General features: G+C 44.7%; 1 protein-coding gene across 1 annotated transcript in view; it reads right to left on the reverse strand.

The window, feature by feature from the left end:
- The window catches only part of LOC111969387 (ELKS/Rab6-interacting/CAST family member 1), a 29952-nt gene that overhangs the window by 2257 nt on the left and 2220 nt on the right, over window positions 1–25475 (reverse strand). Inside the window, exons 3-14 of the mRNA XM_023995487.3 lie at window positions 11450–11536; window positions 10308–10475; window positions 10006–10098; window positions 9761–9874; window positions 9076–9228; window positions 5132–5257; window positions 4503–4631; window positions 4286–4380; window positions 4089–4194; window positions 3894–3977; window positions 3497–3603; window positions 2961–3398 (exon numbers count right to left, since the gene is read on the reverse strand). Of these exons, the coding sequence (XP_023851255.2) occupies window positions 2961–3398; window positions 3497–3603; window positions 3894–3977; window positions 4089–4194; window positions 4286–4380; window positions 4503–4631; window positions 5132–5257; window positions 9076–9228; window positions 9761–9874; window positions 10006–10098; window positions 10308–10475; window positions 11450–11536 (1700 nt within the window). The remainder of the gene's footprint in view (window positions 1–2960; window positions 3399–3496; window positions 3604–3893; window positions 3978–4088; window positions 4195–4285; window positions 4381–4502; window positions 4632–5131; window positions 5258–9075; window positions 9229–9760; window positions 9875–10005; window positions 10099–10307; window positions 10476–11449; window positions 11537–25475) is intronic.

Here is a 25475-nt window from a genome sequence, read left to right on the forward strand (position 1 = left end):
GTACTGGTGTGTGAGGCCATTCACGGCCTACCTACATTTAGCCAGGTAGGCCAGTTGAGAACAAGTTCTCATTTACAACTGCGACCTGGCCAAGAATAAAGCAAAGCAGTTCGACACATACAACAACACAGAGTTACACATGGAATAAACAAAACATACAGTCAACAATACAGCTGAAGAAAATATATATACAGTGTGTGCAAATGAGGTAAGAAAAGGGAGGTAAGGCAATAAACAGGCCATGRTGGMGAAGTAATTACAATATACCAATTAGACTCTAGAGTGATTGATGTGCAAAAGATGAATGTGCAAGTAGAGATACAGGGGTGCAAAGGACCAAGATAAATAAATAAATGCAGTATGGGGATGAGGTAGTTGGATGGGCTATGTACAGGTGCAGTGATCTGTGAGCTGCTCACAGTTGGTGCTTAAAGCTAGTGAGGGAGGTAAGAGTCTCCAGCTTCAGTGATTTTTGCAATTCATTCCAGTCATTTGCAACAGAGAACTGGAAGGAAAGGCGGCCAAAGGGGGAATTGGCTTTGGGGGTGAACAGTGAAATATACCTTCTGGAGCGCATGCTACGGGTGGGTGCTGCTATGGTGACCAGTGAGCTGAGATAAGGCGAGGCCTTACCTATCAGAGACTTGTAGATGACCTGAAGCCAGTGGGTTTGGCGACGAGTATGAAGCGAGCCAACGAGAGCGTACAGGTCGCAGTGGTGGGTAGTATATGGGGCTTTGGTGACAAAACGGATGGCACTGTGAACTACTGCATCCAATTTGCTGAGTAGAGTGTTGGCGGCTATTTTGTAAATGACATCGCCGAAGTCGAGGATCGGTAGGATTGTCAGTTTTACGAGGGTATGTTTGGCAGCATGAGTGAAGGATGCTTTGTTGCGAAATAGGAAGCCGATTCTAGATGTAATTTTGGATTGGAGATGCTTAATGTGAGTCTGGAAGGAGAGTTTACAGTCTAACCAGACACCTAGGTATTTGTAGTTGTCCACATATTCTAAGTCAGAACCGTTCAGAGTAGTGATGCTGGGCGGGCGGGCAGGTATGGGCAGTGATCGGTTGAAGAGCATGCATTTGGTTTTACTTTCATTTAAGAGGAGTTGGAGGCCACGGACGGAGAGTTGTATGGCATTGAAGCTCGTCTGGAGGTTAGTTAACAGCGTCCAATGATCATACCATAGAAGTTTGTTACATTTTAGCAATCTATAGTAAGTTACTCCTCCACACRAGCCTTTGTTTGAGTGTTTGAATATTCTATTGGAGCTAGTAGTATGGCATAAACTACATGTTATTTACCTACATTCATGTATTTGCTTACCTTGCAGTAAAATACTTTGAAAGCTGCTTCATATCATATGGCATGTACATAGAGATGAAACGCAGATAATTGATCAGATGGCGCCACCCAGYGTTGAGAAGTAAAGATTACACTGATGCGACCAATGACTTTATAAAACTTGGATTGCTGATGCTTGGCACTCTCCAATAGGAGCATTCCTCCATTTATTTTACCAGGTAAATTGACTGAGAACACATTCACAGCAACAACCTGGGGAATAGTTACAGGGGGATGAATGAGCCAATTGTAAACTGGGGATGATTAGGTGACCAGATTGGGAATTTAGCCAGGGATAACACCCCTACTCTTACAATAAGTGCCATGGGATCTTTAATGACCACAGAGAGTCAGGACACCCATTTAACATCCCAGCCAAAAGATTGCACTCTACACAGGGAAATGTCCCCAATCATTGGGATATTTAGAAARGGTGCCTCCTACTGGCCCTCCAACACCACTTCCAGCAGCATCTGGTCTTTCATCTTGAGACCAAGCAGGATCAACCCTGCTAAATTTCAGAAGCAAGCCAGCAGTGGGATGGAGGGTGGTATACAGCTGCTGCATAGGAATGCTTGGAATTCTAGRACAAAATTACATGTATTTAAGAATTTAATTGTAGTGGGTAATCTAAAAATATGAGTAATCTAAAAATATATATACTTTAAGGAAATGTTTTATATTTTAACGTTTTATGTTTAGCTCACATAATATAAKTTAAAAGTATGCATTACGGTGTCGCTAATAGAATAATTATGGCAAAAACAAATGTAGACATTAATAATTGCATTTCTATAGGTTCCAAAACGATTATTTTAAATGGTGGGGGAGTGCCAAGATTGAGTCATGGTGGCTTCAACACAGTGCCCCCTATAGTCATCTAGTGTATATATAAACCATTGTATGCTACATATAACCTCCTTGAATGCTTCACAAAATGAACAATCAGCCACTGGACAGTGAACATTTTCATGAGTGATTATAAAAACGGTACAATGGCACATTTTCAAAACATACACTGATTTCATTAGTATACACTGGATGTGTATCCTTCAAGAAAAGCACATCATGCTTATCATAACTTCTCATATACACAGTCCTGGCAGTATAACTTCTCATATACACAGTCCTGGCAGTGTAGACAAATTACTTATACCAGTGGCTCAGGGATGGCAATCAGTAGAAATAAAGTTCTTCATTTTGTCAGATAGTTAAATATTATCCAATAGATAAAAAACAACCGATTATCATCACCGTTGTGGAGTATCAGTGATTAAGCTGTTAATGAAGGCACAAAGTATATATATTTTACATATTTTGTACATAATTTGACTAATATTAAAATAATATTGCATCTCATTTATACAGTGCAAACAAAAAATGTCAGAAAAAGATACAGTATAAATATAAACCTTCATACATGATACTCAATTCAGACTTCCATAAACCATACAAGAACATTCACTGTAAACAAAACCAAACATAATTCTTCAAAAGGATACTTTCAAGTATTATTTATAGAACAGTAGACTATTTACACAATATGCAACATTGTCCCTTATACAGTATACTAAATAGCCTTCATAAAAAGTATTTCTTCATGTGATTACTCAATGTTAATCTTTGCTGTTATCTCTATAAGTTTCATGAAAGGTGTGTTGATTTTGGATGGGCTTGATCTTGCTCGAGAACAGGATGGGGCTGAAATGTCCGCCTCTGGACTTGAGGCTGTATCTGTGATTTGAACTGAGGCAGACTCTTCTGTACTGGACTGATCAGGGCTTAGAGGGCCAGACGAAGACAGCGTTGGACTGGTTAGTGTTCCAAAGGATCTTGAGGAGTTGGTTGACAGATACCTACTGTACTCAGGAGGAGWGTACCTCAGTAAACTAGACTCCAGTCTGCTGGGTGGCGGTAGACCTGATCTGAATGTCCTAGACTGTCCTAGGTATTCTGTAGAAGAGGGATGGATTGGGGTTTGTCTGGGTTGGTAATGTGCTGCTGGAGGTTGGACATTAGTTTCAACCTCATACCCCTGTATTTCAGGTCTGTGGAAGTAAAATGAGAAAACAGAATGAGAAACTTAAAAGAGAAACCCAACTAGAGGAAATGAAGCCACATGTATAGTAGAACCAGTGGTTCATACCTGGGGAGGAGATCACAGCCCACTCCTATCTCTCTGGTTTGCACAACTTCCCTTGGCACACTCTGTACAGACATAAAATACTTCAGCTTGTCTTCTAACTCATTATTCTAGGAAGAAGAAAAGAGGAAGGAACAAAGTCAGATCCATGCAAATGAGGTGGATGTGATGTAATCCAATCCAAGTGGACCAGACAGAGACAGATGACGTCACAAAAGGTGCAACACTGAATTTAGAGGTAGAGTAATGTCAAAGCACAACACACAGATTGACAATCTGAAACGTAGGAGAACGCTGGACATGAATGCACCCATAAAGTTAAAGTTTTGAAAACCACACCATACATTCATAATGGTTCAAGAAGTGGACAGTACATAGTGTGGTGGCAGTCCAGTCTCACCTCACACTCCACAATAGCAATTCTGTCCAGAAGCTCTGAGATGAACATGTCCTTCTGTGCCAATTTAGCTCGTAATGATTCAACCTTTACATTTTCCAGATGAAAAAAAGAAACAAATGTTGCATATCAGTATAACATTTATATGTCAGTGTACTCATGTTTCCATTGAGAAAGAGAATTTTCTTAGTCATTCACCTCCTCTATCATGCCTTTGACCTTCCTCTGCTGACAGAACACCATGTCATTCAGGTGTTTGATTCTCTCACGGAGCTCCCCTGCCTCCTCTTCCAACTTTTGAGAACTGTAATAATGAATTATAGTGTTATCACTTCAGTATATAATTACAATGGGATGGAACATATAAAATGCCATTTTTGTTTTGGCATTTGTACCTCTTTGCTACAGTTGCATCTGTTTTGTATGTCACCTCCATCGAGCGTAGACGCTGTTCACATTCCTGCAGTTTTTTCTGAAGATGGCCCCTTTCCTGCAAAAAAGACTATTATAGTATTCTTGCCCAAAGGACTTGACATATTACACCTACAGTAAATACTATAGATATAAAGCTAATGTTGCATGCATTATTGCATGCGTTATTCTGGGTCTTACCTGTCCCATACAGTCCAGCAGGCGCTCCACCTCACTGATCCTCTGGTCCCTTTCAGCAATCTTGGCCTCCGCAATCTTAGCATTCTTCTCTGCCTCCTCTAATCGCCTAATATACTCGTCAATTTGGGCCTAGTTGAAATATATTGATGGTAAACAAAATATATTAAAAGCTTTAAGGCAGAGAACATACAATTTAATCTAGGCTCATTATCATATCAACACTTGGAAGTTAGACTACTCTACATTTAACAGTACCATAGTGAGTTACTTCTACCACTAGAGGGAGACTCATACCACTTGTATGAGCAGAGTGAAACTGGAACCTTTTATAGTGTTTACATCACAGGAAGTTGGTGGCACTTTCATTGGAGAGAACATGGTAATGGTGGGAGCCGAATCAATGGAATGGTATCAAACACATGGTTTCCCTTCCATTTGCTCCATTCCGGACATTATTATGAGCTGTTCTTCCCTCAGCAGCCTCCTGTGGTCTACATATACACTTTTCATTAACATGTAGGATRGTGAAAACATCACCGGCCTTGCTTTTCACATGATTAATCAATCACCRCCCTTTCTCTTCAGGCAGGGGCTTGGTGAAGTGATATCAGAAGGAGACTCAGCAGTACCTGTAGCTTCTCTATCTCCTCTCTGTGTTTCCTCTGCTCCTCCTGAAGTCTCTCCTCATACTGTCTCTGTAGCCTCGCTGTCACCTCCTGCACTGCATGGCTGTTGGCCTCCTGAGACGATTCCACCTGGACAACACAAGCACACATCAGTCAATTTCATACAACAATGTGACGATTCAAAGACTTGCTAAAGATAATGTAGAAATGTCTATTGATTCTGTATTTTTCTAGTGAGTCCGGCATGAATGTTAATAGTTAAAATCTGGAGGACTGGTTCTTTGAGCTTGAACTGTCTGTCAATAACCTGTTATTCATCATCACATAGAATTGAAGTTGAGTGTTCAGCGGTCAGAGCAGACAAACCAGGTCAGAGAAGGCAATCAGTCAAAGGATCGGGGGAGTCACATCGAACGTTGAATGAAATAACCAGAGCGTGAAGTGTGTGAAATCAAGCAGGGCATTCTGAGACTGAAGTAGAGGGAAATGAATTGAACAGAGTAAGCCAGAGAGATATTAATCATATTGCAAGCAAAACATTTTAGCAGCCTCCCTCTTGACAGTGGAGAGAACATTTTTATGTTTTAGAGTTAATTTCATGCAATTCTACGCATTTTGCAATGGAGCRTACAGAAAATGTTGCAGTTTTAAAGCAAGTTTACTGCAATTCTTCACATTTTGTCAGGACTGGGATTTTGTAATTTTACAACTAATTTCATGCAATTCTACTAATATTAAATATTTGCAGGTTTTAATGATACTTGAGTGAGACTGACTAATGAAATCAATGGGGCCCCCGGCCAGTAATTCAAACATGATTACAATATGCCATATGCCATTTGTTCTTAACTGACTTGCCTAGTTAAATAACATCTAGTACACGGACGTCACGCGACTCTTGGCGGCAGTAAGAACGCCATCAGCATTCAACATAGCCTAGATATAGGTGTTTATTAATTCTAAACAAAATAACTTTTGGGAGTTTTCATACGCTTACAATTATGTTTTGATTCTTACTTGAACAGACGCTAAGATTATATTTGGTTTTGATCTTTGCAAAATAACTATTTTGGATGCAGCAGTTGTTAGCTGGAATGATATATGCTGTAGCAAAAGCTAGCCAAAGATATAGCCAAAAWGTGTTTTAAGTATAATGCAGTTGATATGCGATGATGACACAAACATTACATTAAGCAGTGCATTCATACGAGCCTTACAATCCAATTATAATCCAAAAGTAGTGTGAAATGCACTCATTAGCAACATGTAAATATAGGCTTTTTTTGTTGGCTCCCTCTTGTTCTGCCACCAATTTGCACCCATCGTCCTCGTGCAGCAATGTTTGCCAACACAGAAAAGGGTCTATAGCTCCGCATTGACATGATTGGTTGGCGGAAGGTCCTGTATAAACACAAACTCACTTCCATGACAACTTCCTTCACAACAGCGCTGCTCTGAGAAGCAAGAAGTGTGAATGCACTGACTGCTGCAGATGCCTAATCACCCAAAATTCTGCATGTTCAATGCAGACGGCCATGCAACTTTGTCATGGATTTAACACATCCTCTGGACTTTACATCAAAAGAAAGAGAAGAACGATAACTTTAAAATTATGAATTTAATAGTTAGATGCGCTGAAATGAAAGCAACTTTTGAAAATGAACACTCGGATTATTGTGATATGTCTGATATCGCAAATTGATATGTCTGATATCGCAAATTGTTGATTTTTAATCCGAGGCTATTGACACACTTGTTGAATTATGCAACAGAACGTGACAACAACAGTCATTAATTAGGCAGTCTAGACAGCACAGGTAACTGCAGGTAGGCCTAGACAGAGCAAGTGTTTGGTGGTTGCAGCCCCGTTCCACCAATTTATGCAAGGGAATAATCAACAAGGGGCGATGTGTTCTATGGAAAATAATCAAAGAAGTGGAAGGTGTGTTCCACCACTCTAGGATATTCCAGAGTTGCATTATTTTCCAGAGAATGCATAGAGACCCAAATTGATTATCCCTTTTATACCATGGCTATTGCCGCTAGAAATGTGTTCAACATCCACTGTAGCTAGCACGTTTACTAGATAGCTACAGTAGTTGCCTTGGTAATCAAACAAAACAGAGTTGTTAGTTTAGCCACAGATATAACARTGAGATAAGTTATTCAAATCTTTGGTTTAGCTAACCAAACCATCACAACCAGCTCAAACATAGAACATGTAAGAATGAACTATASCCATTGAATTTTACCACGCTGATATACCATGCTTTATAGGAAAATAATACACGATCTAGAATGCCGTTCAAGTCAATCAGAAACGATTATTCAACAATGCCACTTCTCAAGTGTTTTCAATTGTATTGTAGATAAATATGCTCCCTTTAAAAACGGATAATTAAAAATAGGTCTTGCCCTTGGTTCAGTCCAGAACTATCTGAAGTCATACACAACATAGATGCTGCCTGGGCCAAAGCTAGATTCACAGACTCGGGCACAGACTGCCAGTCTTTCAGGGGGATTGAGACATCTGTGTGTAAAACTTATGGGCAGGTGGGACGCTCCCACCTGGCCAACATCCGKTGGAATTGCAGAGCGCCAAATTCAAAATACAGAAATAGTCAAATTAAACATTCATAAAAATACAAGTGTTATACATCGGCTTAAATATGAACTTCTTGTTAATCCAGCTGCTGTGTCAGATTTCAAAAAGGCTTCACGGTGAAAGCATACCATGCGATTATCCGAGGACAGCGCCCCGCTTACAAAAGCATACAAACATTTTCAAGCCAAGTAGAGGAGTCACGAAAGTCAGAAATAGCGATAAAATTAATTACATCCCTTTGATGATCTTCATATGGTTGCAGTCAAAAGAGTCCCTGTTACACAATAAATGTTAGTTTTGGTCGATAAAGTCCCTCTTTATGTCCCAAAAACTCAGTTTTGTTGGCGCGTTTTGTTCAGTAATCCACTGGCTCAAAGGCGGTCACGACATGCAGACGAATACATCCTAATAGTACCGGTAAAGTTCGTCGAAACATGTCAAACGATGTTTATAATTATTCCTCAGGTTGTCTATTGTCTAAATAATCGATAATATTTCAACCGAACAATAGCATATTCAATAAAAAGGAAAAACAACAAATGGCGCGCAAACCAGCTCTGCTTCATTCTGCATGCCACTTACAATATGGCCTCATTCTTCCTCATTTTTCAGAATACAAGACTCAAACAATGTCTAAAGACTGTTGACATCTAGTGGAAGCCATAGGAACTGCAATCTGGGTCCTCACCATTTAGATACTGTATAGGAATTCAATAGAAAAGTACCCACATCAAAAATATCCCACTTCCTGGATGGATTTTACTCAGGTTTTTGCCTGCCATATCAGTTCTGTTATACTCACAGACATTATTTTAACAGTCATCAAAAAGAAAGGAGTACCAAGGCACTCTTCATATAATTAATTAAAATGCCTTTATTAGTATGGCATGTTCAATAGAAACAAAGTTTTAAAACTACAGTCAAACCAGGGACTGTAGTGACACCTCTTGCACTGAGATGCAGTGCCTTAGACCGCTGCGCCACTCGGGAGCCAAATAGTGTGTTCCCTGACTGGGAATCGAACAACGGCCGCGGCGGTGAGAGCATCGAATCCTAACCACTAGACTAGACCATCCATCTAATTGATTTTTAAAAATTCAGAAAGTTTTGAGTATCTTCATCCATTGTCCAACTTTTGCATTTATTGAAATTGTTTTTCTAACCTTTTAACAATTGTGATGACCGTTGCTACTTCATGGAACTCGTTCAGGGTGAGATTATAAATCCTGTGATCACTAATGAGTAGAGTAAACTGTGCCCCATAAACAAAAAGCAAACACTTACCAGGCCTGTGCCATCCACTGTGTGGTGCTGGTGTGCTGTGTTTACAGTAGTACTTTACCTTCAGTTTGAGTGTGCAGTTCTCAGCCTGGGCAAGTTCCAGCTGCCTCTCCCTCTCCTTCAGCCTCTCCTCGGCCTGCTGAAAGGAGCTTCTCAGACTCTTCATCTCATCCCGGGAGTCCACACGATTGTGACAGCTCTCTAGTAGAGATTTCTACAAAAGAAGCTAGTTCTTTAATTCCTCAAACCAACCCTGGACATTATTGCATGCAGCAATCATGAGCAGAAAGATTGACTCATACACTGAAACTAGGATTAACAGCTTAGAGCTACTTTATAAAACAAACATGTATAATGAACCAGACAGGATATCCTTCACTCTCCACAGATCAGTAGAAGAAAGAAGTATAGTGCTGCACATCTCTGTTTGAGAGGATTAAGACTTTCCATGGGGGGGTTATGAACTGGTTCAATCAATGTTGTTTCCACATAATTTCAACCCCAAAATTCTATGTGATGACGTTGAATCAAAGTGGAAAACTGATTGGATTTGCAAAAAGCCATCAACTTAAGGTAATTTCATTCTTTTTTTTGCCAACTTTTAACTTAAATCCAATGACATTTTTGGTTGATTTCACATTGAATTCACAAATGTAAATCAAAACTAGACATTGAACTGTCTGTGCCCAGTGGAATGGCCGTGACGAGACAGTAACAGGCCTGTTTGACCATCGTTGATCCTGTACCTGGAGGTCAATGTTGGCAGATATAAGGGAGCTGTTCATCTGGTCGAAGCTGTCCATGGCTGCAGTCCGAACCCTCACCTCTTTCTCCAGAGTCTTTCTCTGGGAGTTGGCAGTCTGKAGAGACACATAGCACACCCAATTCTCAGATTTTGTATCCATTTTGTGTTTATAAGAAATTGAAAGAGAAAGGATTTCCAGCTGTTAGCTGTCTTATTAGTCATGTGTGCCTTCATGTATTGTCTTACCCTGATGTCTTGTGATAGTTTCTGCATCGACTGTTGCATTCCTCCAACCTGGCCGTACATCCGCTCTCTGACCTTCTCCAGGGAATCTCTCACCTGTGCAGCACAGAGATAACACACGATTGAAGTAATCCATCCTTATTGCTTAATTAGCAAATCCATAATGTTGTCCATGTTACATAATCCTGGTGTTAGCTCTTGGATACCCTGCAGGCCTGTCAGGTGTACTGTACTGTAGGCCTCTGCACTGTTTACACTCCTAAACTTGGATCAGCCTCATCGTTATCTTCTCCATCTCCACTCACCTCCCTGATGTACCTCATCTCATCCCTCAGGTGATTGACAGACCACTCGCACGCCATCACTTCCTGCTGTCTGTCCGAGCCTGTCCTCTGCAACACACCGTACACCTTGGGCCCGCGCTGCCGCTGCAGCGATGTCTCTAGCTCCCCATTGGTCGCTGCTCTGAGCTGCTGAGGGAGACAGGATCAACCCGGTCAGGTTTCTATCTAGGCACATTTTCTACCAGCCTGTAGATGTGTGTGTGTATGTGTCCGCCTCTATGTGAGTGTTTGTGCGTTTGCATACTTGCGCATGCCCAGGTATTTCGAGCATTGCTGCTGAGCACTTGAATCTGGAGGTTGGGAAGCAGGGATGGAAATAGGGTGCAGTGAGGGTGTCATGTTTCTGCAACCCAGTACATGAGCTCCCGCTGTCTCCCTGCTATTGTTCCTCTCCAACAGGGCTCTCAAGGAGCACAGGTGCACACTGACACMRGTCCTTTGTAGCTCAGCAGTATCAGGAAGTGGCTCTAGTACCTTTATGTTATCTTACAGTAACATACAGTATGAGAGGAATCCACTGAGTGACACAGATACAGAATMTTATCAAAGTCTCACAATAAATAAGTCTTACTGTGTGAAGAAGCAATATGTTTCCATTGTTATGATCAGACAGGCAGCCAGCCTGCATTTAAGTCTGTTATCTACCCTACATTATTCAACGATAGAGGAGCCAAAACAATGGCCTGTCCTACTATGCCACAGACTCCAGTATAAACCATAGAAGGTGAATCTGTTTGCCTTTGACGATAAATCCAGGACACTCAAATTAGTATGATAGACCAGGTTGTGCACACAGGTCCATGTGACCTCTGTTTCAACCAGAGGCAGAGGGTTGTACCCAATACTACATATCGACATAATCAATGCTTGGAATGATCTGAGGATAGGTTATATCAAGGATAGTACAAAAGGTTCTAAATGTTCTTGTTTATATACAGTGCATAGCTTGCATATTTGTGTTTCACACGCCAATAGCAGAGTTGACCACAAATTCAGGAAGTTACTTCTCATTTTCTCACCATAACATTCTGTAACTTTCCCTTTCAAAAGCCWCTATGTGGAAAACCATGGTAGCTTTTTATGTTGTRTTTGTGGTAGTTYACCTGTACAGGTGACTCACTGCCAGCTGGCCTCTCTCTCTGAATGAGTCTGTTCTTCTTCCATGTTCCATTGACAACCTTCTCCTCTTGCTGAGAAGACAAACAGAAACAAATGAACTGTGTGCTCACAATATCTGGAGATATTTCACAACCCTGTAACCTGATTATTACTGAATGCTTGGAATTCCTGTTTTTTTAAAGCCACATATTTAGTTTGCAAATTATGTGCTTCAATGTACACAACGCATTCCCCTCTTTCAGATAATGATATGGGCCAAGGGTACAGTTTAAATGCATGGATCATGTACCTGTTCTCATCAAACTGTTGATGACAGATTACCATCTTTGTTGAACATAGTCTACTGTAGTTTTGATCACTGGGAATAGTCATTATACTCTTTTCTAGACCACATCTTAGTCATAACCCATACATTTTTTTTAAATACGGGTTTGGACTACTGCAATGCTTTGTGGGGAAAGAGCTAGGAGAAGCCTAGTTTCTGAACCTGTGAAAAAAGGGGCCTAGCCCTAAGAAGAAGCACTTAATGACAGACTTCATGTAATGACTTTCATCGGTGGAAGGAGAGGAGGACCAATGCGCAGCGTGGTACATATCCATATTTATTTGAATACTTTTTCAAATTTGAACAAAACAATAAACAGACGAAAACCAACGAAGCTACAGTCCCGAACTCGTGAACACAGACAAACCAGGAACACACGAACAGGAACAATCACCCACAAAACCCAACACAAAACAGGCTACCTAAATATGGTTCCCAATCAGAGACAATGACTAACACCTGCATCTGGTTGAGAACCATATCAGGCCAAACACAGAAATAGAAAAACATAGATAAACAAACATAGACTGCCCACCCCAACTCACGCCCTGACCATACTAAATAAAGACAAAAACAAAGGAAATAAAGGTCAGAACGTGACAGTACCCACGCCGCCCCAAGGTGCGGACTCCGGCCGCAAAACCTGAACCTATAGGGGAGGGTCTGGGTGGGCATCTGTCCGCGGTGGCGGCTCTGGCGCAGGACGTGGACCCCACTCCACCATAGTCTTTGTCCGCTTTAGTGTCCTCCTAGGAACGGCGACCCTCGCCGCCGACCTAGGATTGGCAACCCTACTAAATGACCCCACTGGACTGAGGGGCGCCTCTGGACTGAGGGGCAGCTCCGGAACTGAGGCGCAGCCCCGGACTGAGGGTCAGCTCCGGACTGAGGGGAAACTCCGGCTGAGGGGAAACTCCGGACTGAGGGGCAATCCCAGGACTGATGGGCAGCTCCTGACTGGCGGGCGGCTCTGGCAGCTCTTGACTGCGGGCGGCTCTGGCAGCTCCTGCTGGAGGGTGGCTCTGGCACCTCCTGACTGGCGGGCGGCTCTGGCAGCTCCTGACTGGCGGGCGGCTCTGGCAAGCTCCTGACTGGGGGCGGCTCTGGCAGCTCCTGACTGGCGGGCGGCTCTGGCAGCTCCTGACTGATGGGCGGCTCTAGCGGCTCAGGACAGGTGGGCAGCTCAGACGGCGCTGGACAGACGGCAGCTCAGACGGCGCTGGCAGACAGGCAGCTCAGACGGCGCTGGACAGACGGCAGCTCAGACGGCGCTGGGCAGACAGGCAGCTCAGACGGCGCTGGGCAGAGGGGCAGCTCAGATGGCGCTGGGCAGACGGCGCGTCAGATGGCGCTGGGCAGACGGGCAGCTCAGATGGCGCTGGGCAGACGGGCAGCTCAGATGGCGCTGGGCAGACGGGCAGCTCAGGTGGCGCTGGGCAGGACGGGGTAGGACCCTGGCGGCGCTGGACAGATGGAAGACACAGGTGGTGCTGGACAGACGGGAGCACCTGTAGTGAGGAGACAGAGAGACAGCCTGGTGCGGGGAGCTGCCACCGGAGGGCTGGTGCGTGGAGGTGGCACCGGATAGACCGGACCATGGAGGCACACTGTAGGTCTTGAGCACCAAACCTGCCCAACCCTACCTGGCTGAATGCTCCCCGTAGCCAAGCCAGTGCGGCGAGGTGGAATAGGCCGCACTGGGCTGTGCTGGCGAACCGGGACACCATGCGTAGGCGCGGGTGCCATGTACCGCCGGCCGAGGAGAATGCACTGGAGACCAGATGCGTTGAGCCGGCTTCATGGCACCTGGCTCGATGCCCACTCTAGCCCGGCCGATATGAGGTGCTGCTACGTCCCGCACCCGAGCCGCGCGCATGAATGAGGCCCACCCGGACCCTCCCCTTTAGATTAGGTTTTTGCGGCCGGAGTCCGCACCTTTGTGGGGGGGTACTGTCACGCCTGACCTGAGTATTCTTTGTTTTCTTTAAATATTTTGTAGATTTATGGGGTTGTGTTCATTCTAGTGTTTATATAAGTCTATGGTTGCCTAGATTGGTTCTCAATTAGAGACAGGTGTTTATCGTTGTCTCTGATTGGGAACCATATTTAGGCAGCCATGTTCTTTGGGTATTTTGTGGGTGATTGTTTCCTGTGTAAGTGTTTGTGCTACACGGGACTGTTTCGGTTTGTTCACGTTTATTGTTTTTGTATTTGTGTTCATGTTCAGTTTTTCCCTATTAAACCATGGACACCTACTACGCTGCGTATTGGTCCGATCCTTGCTACACCTCTTCAGAGGAAGAAGAGGAAGACAGCGGTTACACTTCAACAACACAGGGGATGGTAATTGATATACAGTACCAATCAAAAGTTTGGACAGAGCCTACTCTTTCAAAGCTTTTTCTTTATTTTACTTTCTTCTACGTTGTAAAATAATAGTGAAGACATCAAAACTATGAATAATACATATGGTTCATGTAGTAACCAAAAGTGTTTTAATAAATAAATATATTTGAGATTTTTCAAAGTAGCCACCCTTTGCCTTGATGACAGCTTTGCACACTCTTCTTTTCTCCCCACCGTCATGAGGTTGCTTTTCACACAGTCTTGGGGGAGTTGCCACATATACTGGAGCACTTGTTGGCTGCTTTTCCTTCACTCTGTGGCCCAACTCATCCCAACATCTCAATTGGGTTGAGGTCGGGTAATTGTGGAGGCCAGGTCATCTGATGCAGCACTCCTTCACTCTCCTTCTTGGTCAAATAGCCCTTAACACCTGGAGGTATGTTTGGGGCCATTGTCCTCTTGAAAAAAAATGATAGTCAAACTAAGCTCAAACCAGATGGGATGGTGTATCACTGCAGAATGCTGTGGTAGCCATGCTGGTTAAGTGTGCCTTGAATTCTAATAAATCACAGACAGTGTTACCAGCAAAGCACCCCACACCATCACACCTCTCCTCCATGCTTCATGGTGGGAACCACACATGCGGAGATATCCAATCACCTACTCTGCGTCTCACAAAGAAACGGTGGTTGGAACCAAAATTTCAAATTTGGACTCGACCAAAGAACAGATTTACGCCGGTCTTTGTCCATTGCTCATGTTTCTTGCCCAAGGAAGTCACTTCTTCTTATTGGTGTCCTTTAGTAGTGGTTTCTTTGCAGCATATTTGACCAGTGAAGGCCTGATTCACACAGTCTCATCTGAACAGTTGATGTTGAGATGTGTCTGTTACTTTAACTCTGTGAAGCATTTATTTGGGCTGCAATCTGAGGTTCAGTTAACTCTAATGAACTTATCCTCTGCAGCAGAGGTAACTCTGGGTCTTCCATTCCTTTGGCAGTCCTCATGAGAKCCAGTTTCATCATAGCGCTTGATTGTTTTTGCGACTGCACTTAAAGAAACCTTCAAWGTTCTTGAAATGTTCCGGATTGACTGACCTTCATGTCTTAAAGTAATGATGAACTTTCGTTTCTCTTTGCTTATTTGATCTGTTTTTGCCATAATATGGACTTGGTCTTTTTATCAAATAGGGCTATCTTCTGTATACCACCCCTACCTTGTCACAACACAACTTATTGGCTCAAACGCATTAAGAAGGAAAGAAATCACCTGAAATGCAGGTGACTASCTCATGAAGCTGGTTGAGAGAATGCTAAGAGTGTGCAAAGCTGTCACCAAGGCAAAGGGTGGCTACTTGGAAGAATCTCAAATATCAAATATATTTTGATATGTTTAACACTTTTTTGGTTACTACATGATTCCATATGTGTTATTTCATAGTTTTGATGTCTTCACTATTATTCTACAATGTAGAAAATAGTACAAATAAAGGAAAACCCTGGAATAAGTAGGTGTGTCCAAACTTTTTACTGGTACTGTATATTTTGGACAACAACTAAAAAGCTCTTGTTTCTTAGAAGAGAAAAGAGAAGCTTCCMTACTAAACAAATATTAGCTCAGAGGAATTTCAGCCAAGACCTCTGCTCTGCAGCCCATCCAGCCAGAGAGAGAAGGCGTCCTTCGCTCATCCAGCAGAGATAAGAGATGGGGAATAATGACGCCACTGTTGTTTCATGGCCTCCTGAGCTGGACGTTGCTTCACATTTCCACACCAGATAATCCACAGAGAGAGAGCAGGCTGACATTATGAGGGGCTCCAAATAGGGAATGTGAATTCCAACAGATGGGAGAGAAGAATGGCCGTCATTGTGCTTTATGGCCGGTACTGTACACACCCTCTGAAAGAACTTCATATGTCAGCCTCTATTGCGTTTGAAATATTACAATATAGGTGTTTCAGCATGTTTGCGGAGGGGGTGTTTATTCCAGTTTTGTTCCAGTTTTTTCCTGGATTCTTTGAAGCTGAATTGTAACAGAAACTGATTTTTCTTCTATCCAGTCAGATAAGGGGCTGTGAAAACAGTTTTAATGTCCTGCCAAAGGAATGTGACCCTCACTGAACTGACAGTGTTATTTATTCATGGAAAAACCAGATGAGAGAGGCCTAGTCTGAAGAACTCAAAATCAAAAGCAATGGGCAGAATTCTACACTCTTCGGCTGTCCCCATAGGAATAACCCTTTTTGGTTCCAGGTAGAACTCTTGGGTTCCATGTCGAACCCTCTGTGGAAAGGGTTTTACATGGAACCCAAAAGGGTTCTACCTGGAACCAAAAGGTTTCTACCTGGAACCAAAAAGGGTTCTTCAAAGGGTTCTCCTATTGAGACAGGAGGGGTGTTAAGAATATTCCAGTTTAGGTCACCTAACAGTACAAACTCTGAAGATAAATGGGGGGCAATTCATTCACATATGGTGTCCAGGGCACAGCTGGGGGCTGAGGGGGGTCTATAACAAGTGGCAACAGTGAGAGACTTATTTCTGAAGGCTAGGAGTTATATTAAAGTAGAAACGCTCTAAACTGTTTGGGCACAGAACCTGGATACCATGACAGGAAACTCTGCAGGCTGTCTCTGCAGTAGATTGCAACTCCACCCCCTTTGGCAGTTCTATCTTGGCAGAAAATGTTGTAGTTGGTGTCACGTTTTCTTCCATAGGTGAAGGAGAGGACCTAAATGCAGCGCGGCTGTGTTCAACATGTTTAATAGACGAATAAACGGTAACACTACTACAAGTAACAAAATAACAAATGTGAAAACCGAGACAGCACTATCTGGTGCAGACAAAACACAGAGACAGGAAACAATCACCCACAAAAATCCCAACACAAAAACAAGCCTCCTATATATGATTCTCAATCAGGGACAACGATTGACAGCTGCATCTGATTGAGAACCATATTAGGCTGGACACAGAAACAGACAAACTAGACACACAACATAGAATTCCCACCCAGCTCACGTCTCTGACCAACACTAAACAAGCAAACACATAAGAACTCTGGTCAGGACGTTACAGTACCGCCCTCCTGAGGTGCGGACTCCGAACGCACCCCTAAAACTCAAGGGAGAGGGTCTGGGTGGGCATCTGTCCGTCCGGTGGCGGCTCCGGCGCAGGAGAGGACACCACTCCACCATTGTCTTTGTCCCCTCCTTAGCGTCCTTTGAGTGGCGACCCTCGCCCCCGACCCTGGTCTAGGAACCTTCACAAAGGTCCCCCTAGATAGAGGAGACAGCTCAGGACAGAGAGGTAGCTCAGGGACAGAGAGGTAGCTCAGGACAGAGAGGTAGCTCAGGACAGAGGGGCAGCTCCGGACTAGTGGCAGCTCCGGACTGAGTGCAGCTCGGACGAGTGGCAGCTTCATGACTGAGTGGCAGCTCATGACTGAAAGGCAGCTCATGACTGAAGGGCAGCTCATGACTGAAGGGCAGCTCATGACTGAGGGCAGCATGACTGTCTAAAGGGCAGCTCATGAACTCTGAATGGCAGCTCATGACTGAAGGCAGCTCATGACTGGAGGGCAGCTCATGACTGGAGGCCAGCTCCATGACTGGAAGGCAGCTGATGACTGGAGGCAGCTCATGTGGGTCAGCTAAGACTGAGGGCAGCTCATGACTGGAGCAGCTCATGACTGGAGGGCAGCTCATGACTGGCTGGCGGCTCTGGCAGCTCCTGAACTGCACGGACGGCTCTTGCGGCTTCCTGACTGACGGACGGCTCTAACGGCTCGGACAGTAACGGCGGCCTAATGCTCGGGACAGACGGATGCTCAGACGGCCTGGGCAGACGCGGATGGCTCAGACGGCACTGGGCAGGACGGATGGCTCAGACGGCACTTGGGCAGACGGATGGCTCAGACGGCACTATCGATGGGCAGAGGACTCGGCTCAGATGGCACTGGGCAGACGGATGGCTCAGACGGCACTGGGCAGACGGAATGGCTCAGGAACCCGTGACTGGGCAGACGGATGGTCAGAAGGCACTGGGCAACGGATGGCTCAGACGGCACTGGGCAGGACGGATGGCTCAGACGGCACTGTGGCGCAGACGGATAGCTCAGGACGGCGCTGGCAGGGCAGGGCAGCTCAACGGCGCTGGCAGACGAGCAGTGCAGGCAGGCGTTGAGCAGAGACGGCCGACTCTGACTGCTGAGGCGCACAGTAGGGCCTGGTGGTCGGTACCGGAACTGGAGGTACTGGTTGGAGACACGCACACATAGGGAGAGTGCGTGGAGAAGGAACAGTGCGTACAGGGTCTGGAGACGCACAGGAGGCTTGGTGCGGGTGCCGGAACTGAGGTACTGGGCTGGAGACTACGCACCAACAGGAGGAGTGCGTGGAGGAGGAACAGGGCTCTGGAGACGCACTGGAAGCCTGGTGCGTGTGGACGTTTGGTACTGGGCTGGGGCGGGAAGGTGGCGCCGGATTACCGGACCGTGCAGGCGTACTGCTCCCTTGAGCACCGAGCCTGCCCAACCTTACCTGGTTGAATGCTCCCCGTAGCCCGTCCAGTGCGGGGAGGTGGAATAACCCGCACTGGGGCTGTGTTGGCGAACCGGGGACACCATTCGTAAGGCTGGTGCCATGTACAACCGGCCCGAGGAGACGTACTGGAGCCAGATATGTTGAGCCGGCTTTCATGGCACTTGGCTCAATGCTCACTCTAGCCCGGCTAGTGCGGGGAGTGAAATAACTCGCACCGGGCTACGCACACGTACAGGAGACTCCGGGCGCTCTTCCGCACAACACGGTGTCTGCCCGTACTCTCGCTCTCCACGGTAAGCCCGGGAAGTTGGCGCAGTCTCCTACCTGACTTCGCCACACTCTCCTTTAGCCCCCCCCCCCCCCAAAGAATCTTTTGGTGAGCCTCTCGGGCTTCCAGCCGCTCTGCCTTGCTAGCGCCTCATAATGCCGCCTCTCCGCTTTTGCTGCCTCCAGCTCCGCTTTGGGGCGGCGACACTCCTCGGCTCTGCTAAGGGTCCTTTCCGTCCAGATTTCCTCCATGTCCATTCCTCCTGGTACCCGCTGCTGCTGTCGCTGCTGCCCGTTTCCACGCTCTTGGTCCGAGTTTGGTGGGTGTATTCTGTCACGGTTTTTCTTCCATAGGTGAAGGAGAGGACCTAAATGCAGCGCGGCTAGTGTTTCAACATGTTTAATAGACGAATAAACGTAACACTACTACAAGTACAAAATAACAAATGTGAAAACCGAGACAGCCCTATCTGGTGCAGACAAACACAGAAGACAGGAAACAATCACCCACAAATCCCAACACAAAACAAGCCTTCCCTATATATGATTCTCAATCAGGGACAACGATTGACAGCTGCCTCTGATTGAGAACCATATTAGGCTGGACACAGAAACAGACAAACTAGACACACAACATAGAATTCCCACCCAGCTCACGTCCTGACCAACACTAAACAAGCAAAACACATAAGAACTCTGGTCAGGACGTTACAGTTGGGATGGAAATGTCAGAATCTTTGGTGGCCTTCCTAAGCCAGGATTCAGACACGGCTAGGACATCAGGGTTGCCGGAGTGTGCTAAAGCAGTGAATAAAACAAACTTAGGGAGGAGGCTTCTGATGTTAAAACTTCTTAGGGATAGCCCCCTTTTTTTACATTTTCACCTAAAATGACATACCCAAATCTAACTGCCTGTAGCTCAGGCCCTAAAGCAAGGATATGCATATTCTTGGTACCATTTGAAAGGAAACTTTGAAGTTTGTTGGGTGTGAATTGAATGTAGGAGAATATAACACAATAGATCTGGTAGATGAAAATACAAAGACAAAAACAACAGTTTTTTTTGTTTTTTTCTACCACCATCTTTGAAATGCTACAGAAAGGTCCCACATCTAGCCACCACTCTGGTTGTAATTCCTCGGGTGTCCACAAGATGGCAGCAGTGTATGTGCAAAGTTGTAGAGGGATAACTTGAAGTATGAGCAAACTACATGATATTTAGTGTGAAGTCACCCAGGTACATTTGGGCAAATCGTGAAGGAGACATTTACATTCACATTACATTTTACTGCAAGAATATCGTCAAATCTGATTACTTGGATTTAGCTTTTCCAGTATTAGTAGCCATATTATAAGTTCAACATTTGCAAAACACCCAGTTTTCATAACTTCATAACTCTCCATATTCTTATAATTTTTGTCCAAAATGAAAAGGCTGCTGTCGCACAAGGTTAGCAGCTACATTTTGCGGCATATACGGGGCTCATTGGCCAGCTCATTGGCTATCTAGCAAGCTTTGTTTGACCCCGATTGGTGCTTATTTGACAAMGTTACAGTCGATCAAGTGAAGACTGCCCGCGTCATCGGTGTACCATGAAGGCGTTGCTCTCCGACTAAATTTGGTGTCCTATAGGATATACTACACCCCTAATGATATAGTGAAGTCTGGTTACGTTCTAGGATCTCTGATGAATAAATACGAACGTGATTTGACTGGTTGAAACAATGTTAGGGTTAGATTTTCACAGATTCCTTTGTAAATTGAACGAGTGGAAATACAAAATCGATCGTGCATGCTATATGGACCTTTTTAGGATATGAAAAAGGATTATCTAACAAAAATAAACTTCATGTTATCTCTGGGACCCTTTGGATGATAAATCAGAGCAAGATTTCAGAATGTAAGTACACATTTCACCTTCAGAGGTGAATGTATCAAACCTATCGCGGTGAAAAAAGTGTTTTGTTGTTAGGAGCTCTCCTCAAACAATAGCATGGTATTTTTTTCTCAGTAATAGCTACTGTAAATTGGACAGTGCAGTTATATGAACAAGAATTTAAGCTTTCAGCCAATATAAGACACTTATATGTACCGACATTTGTTGTTTCTCTAAAATCTTTGATYGTGACACAAGGCGCTGCATGATTTACAACTGTCCTCGTTGACGGGATGCCTATCCCTAAATAACATGCATGAAACCAAGGCTTTTACGGTTACAGAAGTCAACAAATGATAGTGCCTGGGGAAATAGAAGTCACCAGAGGAACAGAGTAGGATAAGGGTATGGCTAAAGGCTATAAGAACTGGTCGTCTAGTGCGTTGGGGACAGAGAATAAAAAGGAGCAGATTTCTGGGCGTGGTAGAATAGATTCAAGGCATAATGTACAGAGGGTATGGTAGGATGTGAGTACAGTGGAGGTAAACCTAGGCGTTGAGTGACGATGAGAGAGGTTTCGTCTCTGGAGGCACCAGTTAAGCCAGRTGAGGTCTCCACATGTGTGTGGGGTGGGACAAAAGAGATATCTAAGGCATTTTGAGCGGGACTAACAAACCAAGAATATGTGCACAATATGGGAGTGTTACCTATAGTTACCTATATTTTCAATTCCTCTGAAGATAACATCTACATACAGCGAGTTCAACCATGAAAGAATCCAGTGTCAAGGACAGCCCACAGACTTTTACGATAGTCGCTCTCCATGTTGGATGCTGACCTTTATTATCGGATGTACACTACCGTTCAAAAGTTTGGGGTCACTTAGAAGTGTCCTTGTTTTTTAAAGAAAAGCAAATTTTTTGTCCATTAAAATAACATCAAATTTATCAGAAATACAGTGTAGACATTGTTAATGTTGTAAATGACTACTGTAGCTGGAAACGGCTGATTTTTAATGGAATATCTGCATAGGCGTACAGAGGCCCATTATCAGCAACCATCACTCCTGTGTTCCAATGGCACGTTGTGTTAGCTAATCCAAGTTTATCATTTTAAAAGGCAAATTGATCATTAGAAAACCCTTTTGCAATTATGTTAGCACAGCTGAAAACTATTGTGCTAATTAAGCAATTAAACTGTCCTTTAGACCAGTTGAGTATCTGGAGCATCAGCATTTGTGGGTTCAATTACAGGCTCAAAATGGCCAGTCTCAATGTCAACAGTGAAGAGGCGACTCCGGGATGCTGGCCTTCTAGACAGAGTTCCTCTGTCCAGTGTTCTTTTGCACGTTTTAATCTTGTCTTTTTATTGGCCAGTCTGAGATATGGCTTTTTCTTTGCAACTCTGCCTAGAAGGCCAGCATCCCGGAGTCGCCTTTTCACTGTTGACGTTGAGACTGGTGTTTTGCRGGTACTATTTAATGAAGCTGCCAGTTGAGGACTTGTGAGGCATCTGTTTCTCAAACTAGACACTATAATGTACTTGTCCTCTTGCTCAGTTGTGCACCGGGGCCTCCCACTCCTCTTTCCATTCTGGTTAGRGCCAGTTTGCGCTGTTCTGTGAAGGGGGTAGTATACAGCATTGTACCGGATCTTCAGTTTCTTGGCAATTTCACAGATGGAATAGCCTTCATTTCTCAGAACAAGAATAGACTGACAAGTTTCAGAACAAAGTGCTTTGTTTCTGGCCATTTTGAGCCTGTAATCGAACCCACAAATGCTGATGCTCCAGATGTAACGGATGTGAAATGGCTAGCTAGTTAGCGGGTCGCGCTAGTAGCGTTTCAATCAGTTACGTCACTTGCTCTGAAACCTAGAAGTAGTGTTGCACCTTGCTCTGCAAGGGCCGTGGCCTTGTGTGGTAGCGACTGGGTAACGATGCTTCGTGGCTGATCCGTTGTTGATGTGTGCAGAGGTCCCTGGTTTCGCGCCTCCGCCTTCCTCCCCCCCCTCGCCCTTTCCGTCAGGTCGGATTCGTCCCCACCCCCTCCCCGCCCCCTCACGCTTCTTCTCCCCCCCCTCCTTCCGTCGTTGCCCGCTCCTCTCCCCCCCGTCGGTGCTCTCCAGTGAACACTCCGCAACCTGTCTGAAGCCGAGACACGGGAATTTTTGGGTAACGTATGGACCGGAGAGAATGTGTGGTGTGGGGACGGTTTAAAGTTATACTGTTACATTGATGCTGTTGACCGGATCACTGGTTGCTGCGGAAAAGGAGGAGGTTGAAAGGGGGGTGAGTGTAACGGATGTGAAATGGCTAGCTAGTTAGCGGGTAGCGCTAGTAGCGTTTCAATCAGTTACGTCACTTGCTCTGAAACCTAGAAGTAGTGTTGCACCTTGCTCTGCAAGGGCCGCGGCTTTTGTGGCGCGATGGGTAACGATGCTTCGTGGGCGACCGTTGTTGATGTGTGCAGAGAGGTCCTGGTTCGGCGCCCGTGTCGGGGCGAGGGGACGGTTTAAAGTTATACTGTTACACAGATACTCAACTAGTCTAAAGAAGGACAGTTGAATTGCTTCTTCAGCTGTGCTAACATAATTGCAAAAGGGTTTTCTGATCAATTTGCCTTTTAAAATGATAAACTTGGATTAGCTAACACAATGTGCCATTGGAAGTGATGTGCCACAGGAGTGATGGTTGCTGATAATGGGCCTACGACTATGTAGATATTCCATTAAATATCAGCCTTTTCCAGCTGCAATAGTCATTTACAACATTAACTATGTCTACACTGTATTGCTGATCAATTTTATGTTATTTTAATGGACCAAAAATGTGATTTTCTTTCAAAAACAAGGACATTTCTAAATGACCCCAAACTTTTGAACGGTAGTGTAGGTCGTAGTGACGTCATCTGCTTACTGCTTCATTCACTCAAAGTACTGTACTGATGAATACTGAATTGGCATTATTGACTGAACCCCTGACAACAAGGGAAGAGTTATGTCAATTTCAGCTGCTTTCAACATGCCTGCTAAGTCAATAGATAAAGCGAAGCTAGAGGGGGGGGGGCACTTTGAACATCCTTCTCTCCTCCTTTCCCACTGTGCGTCCTTACATACTAATCATCTGTTTATGTTCTATCTGTAAAGGCCTCTGAAGTTAATGGGCTGGGATAATTATTAATGTAATGTGCAATATGTCCTGGCCGATCCGGAGCGCTGCTCTCGTTAGCGCTGGTTGGCTCGTTAAGTGGGCCTAGCTTTAGCACAGTCTGATACCACATTGCAGACTGGAGTGCACAGCTGGCCGTGGCAGAGTGGCACGGCCCCCATACGACTGGCACAGATGTGTTGTGTCATCAGCAGGGCCCTGAGTATTTCCAGACCACATAACTAGACCAGGAAAAACTCTGGGCCCTAATTAACTAGGGCCCAACGTTGTTCTCCTCTGTGCTGCTCTCTGTTCAACCCTGACCTAGCTGTCGTCTTTCATCAGTAGTAATGCTGTAAACATGCACAKCCTCCTGAAGGGAAACACCATCAGATTACACCATTAGTCACGCTGCTATCAGCTGAACTGTGATGGCAAAGGGGTGGGGCAGGTTACAGAAAACAGTGTACAAGGTACAAAGAACAGCATGGACCTATCTCTCTGCTTTCTGTCACTATCTCAGTCTCTGTGGAGGAGCGACCGAAACCATACTTCCCCTAACCTCAATGTGATTCCAAACAGCACACTGAGTGCTGTCAAACACTTAGATTACAAACTAGCTGATGTAACTTTGCCAGACCACAGCTTCTCAACACAAACAGAGCAAAATGGCAAACCACCTCTGGCAAACAACATGTCTGCCTTTATTATGGCGTAGGCTACCCATGTGTACTAAGTAGGTACCGTGTAATTAAAAAGAGTTCCGTGATTGTTTAGTGATTGTTTATTGGCTAAACATTTGTATAAGACGACCAATACAATTTTACAGTAAGATGTCATCATGTGTCGTGTACATTATAWATGAAATATGGCATCTGAAAACAGACAACAGCATGCGGTTCTGTGTAATTCTGTCGTCAGCTAGGCTTGTGCATGCTGAAGAGAGTTCTACTGTAGATGAAAAGGGACACGCACCTCCTAACTTTGTGCAGAGTACTGTGAAAATCAGACACAGCTGTGTATGTATGTGTGTGTGGTGTACACACCCCCTGTGTGAATCAATTGCATAACCAACAGCCCAGACAACATAGCAGCAGTAAATCTCAGTGGTTCCACCTTTCTCCGTCTCTGTATTGTGTAGACAGTCTATGGAATGTTCCTTAAACTAGATAAAAGCTGGTTCCTAGTTCACAAACATTCCCACCTGACTTGTGTGTTTTTGAGGGATAGAGAGGGCTGTGAATAAGAAAGAGAGTGAGGCAGAGCGCACTGACTACAGGTTGAGGAAGCAATGGTTAAGGGAGGGGAGAGAGGGAAAAGATAAGATCCAGGATCCATAGGGTGGTGAAGATGAAGACGTGTGAGGCTGACTGGGTGTGTGAGGCTGACTGGGTGTGTGAGGCTGACTGGGTGTGTGAGGCTGACTGGGTGTGAGAGGGCACAGATCAGCCTCAAACACCAGTCGCTCACACAACCAGTCACAGCCTCAGCACACCAGTCGCAGTTAG

This window comes from Salvelinus sp. IW2-2015, linkage group LG10 (genome assembly GCF_002910315.2).
Source record: "Salvelinus sp. IW2-2015 linkage group LG10, ASM291031v2, whole genome shotgun sequence".
Classification (NCBI taxonomy): domain Eukaryota; kingdom Metazoa; phylum Chordata; class Actinopteri; order Salmoniformes; family Salmonidae; genus Salvelinus; species Salvelinus sp. IW2-2015.